Source organism: Gavialis gangeticus, unplaced genomic scaffold (assembly GCF_001723915.1).
Source record: "Gavialis gangeticus isolate Ggan-Ray unplaced genomic scaffold, GavGan_comp1, whole genome shotgun sequence".
Classification (NCBI taxonomy): domain Eukaryota; kingdom Metazoa; phylum Chordata; order Crocodylia; family Gavialidae; genus Gavialis; species Gavialis gangeticus.
In genome coordinates, this window is record NW_017729024.1 from 123,845,551 (window position 1) to 123,852,628 (window position 7,078).

The 7,078-nt window shown below is 43.5% G+C and overlaps 1 protein-coding gene across 6 annotated transcripts in view; it reads right to left on the reverse strand.

The window, feature by feature from the left end:
* Window positions 1-7,078, reverse strand: part of KANK1 (KN motif and ankyrin repeat domains 1) — a 218,280-nt gene that overhangs the window by 67,176 nt on the left and 144,026 nt on the right. For all 6 annotated transcript variants that reach the window (XM_019517654.1, XM_019517657.1, XM_019517652.1 and 3 more), the window contains one exon: window positions 2,825-2,944. In XM_019517654.1, coding sequence (XP_019373199.1) covers window positions 2,825-2,861 — 37 coding nt within the window. In that variant the 5' untranslated portion in view covers window positions 2,862-2,944. The remainder of the gene's footprint in view (window positions 1-2,824; window positions 2,945-7,078) is intronic.

A 7,078-nucleotide genomic window follows, 5' to 3' on the forward strand; every position in this document is an offset into this window, starting at 1 on the left:
GAATACTTGCATCTAATTCAGAATGTAAAAAGTTTTTTGTTTTTTTTAAATGAACAAACAACCCCCCCCTACTGTTTTCTAAATTAAAATACAACACTTTTACATAGCCTTCACATATTGTGTAATAGGAAATCAAGGGCCACTGATTTGACTTAAACACAAAAAGAAACAAAAACCCAATTTTTTTATGATTTTTTTATACTAAAATCTCAAATATTTTAACGTTTAAATATACCAGTGATAATCCTTTTTCAGAAATGTCTAGTAACTGCATGTGCTTTACCTGGATTGTACCTGTCTTTCAGAATCACTACACAGGTACTACAGAGACAAGAAAATTTATGGCAACTAGCTGCATTCCATTCATCTATTTTTTCAGGCAGAAGGTCCTTCCAGAACCTTGCATTGATTAAAAATTCTAGAGAAAAAAGGAAGTAAAAAAGTATAGCAAAGTATAACTATAGCAAAAGTATGAAGTCATGACAATGAATTGACATACTGTGCGGCACTTATTACCTAGTAGACAACATCTCAACAAAGGGGCATGATCCAGTAAGTCATATGCATTAAATTTAAAATGCTGGATTTTCACTTTATACTCATGAAAAAAAAGTAAATTAAGGTTCATATAATTTTCCCTCCAGTGATATTCAATACCACCCCAGCCTCTCTTTACAAATCTATTCCCCAGGCATACATACGTTAGGAAGACACAGCGCACTGTTGCCAAAAGCAGCATGCACAAGTTTTTCTTGCACCTCAAATACTCCAGATAGCGTCCTGTTGAAGTGCTCGCTGTACTGTGCTAAAGTCGTTTGTAGAATGTGCAAGAGCAAAAAAATATTGACACAGGAGAGAGGAATGGTGCTGCAGTGCTTGTATAAATTGCTGTACAATCTCTAGCTTCTTCTGATCTATCAAACTTTATCAGTAATCCTTGAACACCCTTTGGACTCAGTTTACAAAGGCAATCCAGACCCAAAGAAATAAAATGCTGAGATCTTTCTAGCTCAAAGAAAAGGAGGAAAAATTAATAAATTTACACACATTCCCACTGCTCGTTTTAAAATTACTTCTTTGGCCCCGGTAAAAACCAAAGCAAGAACAAGTCAGACACTTGGATGTTTAGCAACTGGGCTACAGCTCATCAGCAGGGATCTGAATTTTCCATTTGCCACAAAAAATATGGATTTTCTCTTTTAAAGGAGAAAAATGTGAGAAGCTGAGCTTCCCCTTGCAGGCTGGCAGAGTGCTTGGTGCTGGGGGCAGACGCAGGAGGCACCACATCCATGCATGCACATAGCCAACAATGCAGCCAGGCAGCAGTGGAGAGCAGCTAACCCAGCTGCCTGCAGGTGAGTCTGGGAGTGAAAGTGGGGGGCACAAGCAACATGGGTGGGCAAATTGAGGTATCCATGGTGAGCGAGGGAGTGGGACAGAGTTGGCAGCTGGGGGCACTACCCAGCTGGGGCAATGCTTGCGGCCTTGGGCCAGGCCCAGAATGAGCAGCCATGGGTCCTAACTGGGAGAACATGGGTGGCTTGTCCCAGGCGCTGGCTCCCTGTCACTGCCCCACCGCATGCACAGACCAGGAGTGGGTGGAGCATGCAGGCTGCCTGCTGTGGGGCTTCGGGCTCCTTGCTGTGCTGCCCTCGCCTCCGCACCCCAAGTGGCAGGACCTGACACAGGAGGGCAGAGCAGGGCAGGTGTCCCACTGGCTCACAGAGACCCCTAGGGCAAGGACAGCAGGGCAGGGAGCCCCAGGCTCTGCAGTGGGCAGCTTGCATCCTTACCCCTGCCAGGGGCTCTACTCTGGCTATGCTGCCCACTGGAAGGCTGAGGGATAGGGAAAAGGAGGGCTGTGCTCTGATCTGGCCGTGGCAGCCAGGGCTTAGCTGTTCCTGGTGGGCTGTGGCCAGCACCTGCAGAGCTGGGAGTGGGCAACATGCAGCCGCCAGATCTCATAGCCCTAGCAGCTGGGGGCCCTCTCCAGCAAGGCTGCAGGTCGGGAGTGAGGGCCACTGGCAGGGCTGGGAGGAAGCTGTGACTTGGAAGTAAAGGGCAACAGCATGGGCAAGGCACCAGCATAAAAATCAGGGCAGCTCAGCACCACAAAGCCACAGGGGGACAGCTGCAGCTGGACCCATGTCCTGGTGAGTGCAGGGGGCAGGGGGAGCTCTAATTTTTTTTTCTCTTTTTTTTTTAAATCATGGGGGAAAAAAAAAAAAAAAAAAATATCAAACCCCCAAACAGTTCAGTATTTAGAATTTATTAAGTTTTCAAATTGCTTTGAAATTGTAAATACATCAGTAAAACATCATATTCAACTGATACTTACCTGTATAGTGGCATTTCATTTTAATTGTGGAAAAATGCAGGTTTTGGGGGGTTTTAATCAGAGAAATTGGGATTTTCAAACAAAAAAAAAAAAAACCAGGATCCCTGTTCACTAGGCCTGTTAAATGTGCCTCTATATCCATGTGTCTTTCTATAATGAAACTAAGAGCCAGATTCCAGCATGGTGTAAATCTGCCAATTCATTTACTTCCGTGCACCTTGGCAAATTTTTACTGGATTAAGAACCCCACCCTAGGGACGGCAGTTTAATGTTTTCAAGTTACAAGAGTAATCTGGAAAATACCTCAGGACAGGAAACAAAAATAACTGGGGAGGACCCCACACAAACATTAGTCTAGTAGGAAATTAGTTTGGAATGTTTGCTTAGAGTTATTTGCATGTTGCTTTCTGACATTGCTTTTGGACAAGTTTACAGAAACAGGATTAAAAAGAAACTGGAAAGGGGAAAGTATCAAAGGTTAGTTACCTGAGTTACTTCCATTAATATTCGCTGTGTAGGCCATGTCTGCTCACTGACAAGTCCAGAAATATGACCGTGTTAGGAGTCATGCAAATTTCATGCATCAAGTCCAACCAGACATGCAACCTGAAACAAGAGAGAGGCAATTAAAATTTTAAACTATTCAACTGCTTCATTTTCTGTACATAAACAGATGACGTTTTTGAGTTTTCAGAGCTTGCCTTCAATGCAAAGTTGTAATTTAACTTGAGTGTTTCCTATAATTGGAGTCCTGCCTGCACCTAAGACCCTAGGAACGTGGTGATGCTTAAATCACAATGGCTGACCCAGTGGTATATGCTGAAGAAATCACTGGTATGAGCACTCAAGCTATTTACAGAACCATTTGGAAGTGTGAATACAGGGGTTTAAATACAATTTTAAACATTGGGATCTCTTCATTACTCTTAAGGCCATATTAGATAGAAACACTTCCATGACAGCCTTCATGCTAGTGTACCCCCATCACTATAAATACACATATGCTAGACCAGTGTGAAAATTGCTAAAAATCTCTCAGGGTAACTATGGCCTCAAGTTGGATGGTATAATATCTTCAAGGATCCTACTAGCATAGGAGGGAGGGGAAAGTAGAAGTATGTGGGTGGCACAAAAAAAAAAGTCAACAATACAGCCACTTCACTGTCCTCCCTTATGTTTCAAGCAGCACAGTATCTTAGGGCATTTATAGACATGCTCAGGGAGGCATGTGCCTTGGTGGCAAGGTGCTTTTATCAAAAGAGCTTCAGCTTAAAGCGCCCTGCTGCCATTCTTCAGTGCAGGGATGCTGATGCATGTGATCTGGGAGGCTGCCGGAGCACGTTAATTTCTGTACTCCAGCAGATTTGATGAATTGAGTCTGCTCTGACACGCCATAATTACCAGTAAAAAATTCTCAGAAAACAGCGCATTGAAGCACCCTTGCTGCACGTCTAAGAGCTTCCATAGGCCAAGCGTGTAAGAAAAGGAAAGAGGAGAAAGATTACGTCAAGAACTACAGTTACCCTTGAATGCCAGCGTCATCTTTAACCCCTTAAGAAGGTGAGCCTGGGGAAGTGAACTGCCATTTATTTTCCCCTCTAACAGAGAATACGCCAAGACAAAGGGATCTATAACAGGATATCTGAGACCCATAGAGGGGGCTAGCAGAGCAGGCATATGCATCAGAAACCCCAGCAATGGAGAGCTAACCTTGAAGAACTGAGAAGCATATGCATGATTGTACTCAACATCTGCCTAGAGCAAAATCTGATTGTCTTCTTCACACTTTCCCCCTCCAGGCCCAATGAGACTCCTGCTGTCAGCTCCCTTATAAACTATTTAGTTATCTGAGTAAAGCTTAACCACGCTAATCAGAATGAGAAAAATCAGACAACCAGAGGTTTTAGAAACTGTTAAAACACAAAATCGGTCATTTCATACTTCCTTACATTAAGTAAAAGATGCATGTTTTTTTTTTGTTAGAAAACTGTCCTTTGCATAAAAATATACAGCCTTACCAAAATCAATTTTCTACCTTTTTTCGTATACCTATAATTAGAAGGAAATGGATTTATTTTTAGTGCAATCTAGCCACCCCTTTTCTGAGAAATTTGGAAGTTCTGGTTCAAGTTTTCCACCTCCTCCCTCCCCCCAAAGGAAAAACAACAAAAACCAGACACCACCATAATTGGGATTTGCCAGCTTGGAAGGAATTCTGAGCTACAGTAGGGGTTTTCAACCTTTCTGGATCAGCGTACCCGCAGTGGCCAAACATGGAGCGGTGTACCCCCAGCGGCCACGGGGGGTAAGGGGGTGGCATGCAGCTGAACATGGAACAGCCACAGCTTCTATGTGCGAGCTTCCCCCACCCACCACATCTGGCTGGGTGGACAGCACCTGCATGGGATGGTATGTGGTGGCGCTCCATCTCTGCCCGCCTGCCCACACATAGCCCCTATGGCCTTCTCAAGTACCCCTGGGGGTATGCATACCCCCTGCTGACAACACCTGGGCTATAGTAACTCTATAACAAGCATGTCAGTAACAAAGCTGATGTACGGCCCAAACGAGCAACAGGTTATGATCACAAAATAATAATGAAAGCATCCAAAATAATGCATGAAGAAAATATGCATAGCTTCTTAGGTCCCAAATGTGGCCTGTCATACAGATATGTTCCAGATATAACAGGACATAGCATTTCTTAAATAATGAAGTTCAGAAAATAAACAAAAATGAATCCAACTCGTTGAATTTGAAGTTAGACACAATGTTTAAAATCTGAGTCTAAATTAAAAGACTAATCACTTTCTTCCAGAAACACAGCAATATTCAGTTTTCAAAGCATACAGGATTAACCTCTATATTTAACATACCCAGGACAGTATCATTACAGAATGTGGTAATAGCCATGAACAGACATTCATTTCTACTGGTAGGAATTTATGAGAATTTTTTGCTGGTAGAAATCTCTGGGAGAGGGAGCATACAGGTGTTCAGCCTGCAGCCACCCCATTTCCCCTATTTCCTGTGCCTTCACCAAAGCAGGACCATGTCTGGAGAACAGGGGGGTGTGCATGTTGTGGGGAGGGAAGCCAAAAAGTGGCTGCTCCTCCACTCTGCTTCCAAAGGAGCAGTAGGCAACCCCTGCCCTCCCCATCCCCGCCTGCTCCCCAGACCAGAAATCCTGGTCTAAGGAGCAAGGAACAGCTGTTCCTCTTCTTAGCTCCTGGTGCCCAGGAGCCAAGCAGATTAAGTAGCATGGCAGCCCCCCTGCCCATTCTGAGGACTTCAGTTAAGGAACCAGGTATGGGTCTTTGCCCCACTGCTCCAATCCTCTAGCCTTGTTTTGATACACAACTTGCAGTGATTTCAACATATCTAGTTGGACCCATGGATACCATTTTTGGACACCTGTCTGCACATTAACTAAAATCCTTAACGTTTTCTCCCTCACCGCTTCCTTCCCCACTCTTTTCCAATGTACATACAGTGATGATTGTAGTGGTTCAACTTCTGTGTTCAAACCAAGACTAGAAAGAAAAATGCATCACTGCAGCCATTTGGTGCAGTAACTGGTGGAGAGGGGGAAGGGAGAAGGCATTAATCATTCTGCTGTAAGAAATAGTTAAAAAACTGACTTCTGACTTTTTTAAATGAAACACTGGTGGCTGGCATCTTTACAGCTAAATGCCCATTCTAAAATGCAAAAAGCTAATCTGGCTTGACATGGACACATGCTATATATAAAACAATTCTAAAGTCTCTCTCGTTTTTATGTTTATACTCGGTCACACAGTATCTCAGTCAGATGCAGCTGAATCCATGCTTGTTGGTGTTCAGCAGCCAGTGGTTTCAGGAACTGTGGCAGGACAGGTTTTGACCATTCCTGGAGTGGTACTGTATACAGATTACTTGGAAGTACAGGCCAGAATAAATTGCGCTTGGCAGATCTACAGCTGCATTACTGTCAATACAGAGAAACTTTCCTAGAATGGATGAGAAGAATTCAACTGAAACATGCAGCTCTGGAAAAAGAGGAAAGCCCAGCCTGATGCAATATAATACACCCTCCAATACTAAGGGCAAACACAGAAATTAGAGAAGCAGCACCTTATATTTTTTTTATTTCCAACCCTTCATCTTACTGCCCTTACTAGACCCATGTTTATACATGTTTATCCCATGCCTGCCTATAAGTACCATGATTTAAAGACTTGAGGGCAAATGCAATACAAGCAGGGACTAGCTATATGAAGAGCTGTTGCTCCGTGAAGCAGTTTCTGAAGCATTTTAAATTAGATATTTATAATCTCCTTTGCTTTGAAGTTTATGGCCAGGAACCTAAAGCAAAAGATTCATAAGCCTCAGTCTACCTAATGCTGCCACCAGAACCAGCTACTTTAAACTGTTTGCATAAGAGGGGCCTTTCCAAAGTGTGCAAGAATTATACTGAAACCTGTGCTGGTCAAAAAAGAAATGGGGGTGGTGGGGGGGACGCTCTGCACTGCATTGCCTCCTGTCAGGTCTTTTACACAAACACTGATTCATCAAAATTACTCAAGGATTTACATTAGCCATAGTGTTATGCATACACTCTGCACAGAAGCAGCTGTGGAGGATGAGGTGGTTCTGGAATGTTTTAACGTAACATGTTCTGTGTTTACCCAATAGTTGCAAGGAACATGTTACCGTACAAATATTTCAGCTTAGTTTAAATAGCAGGCCGGGGGGGGGAGG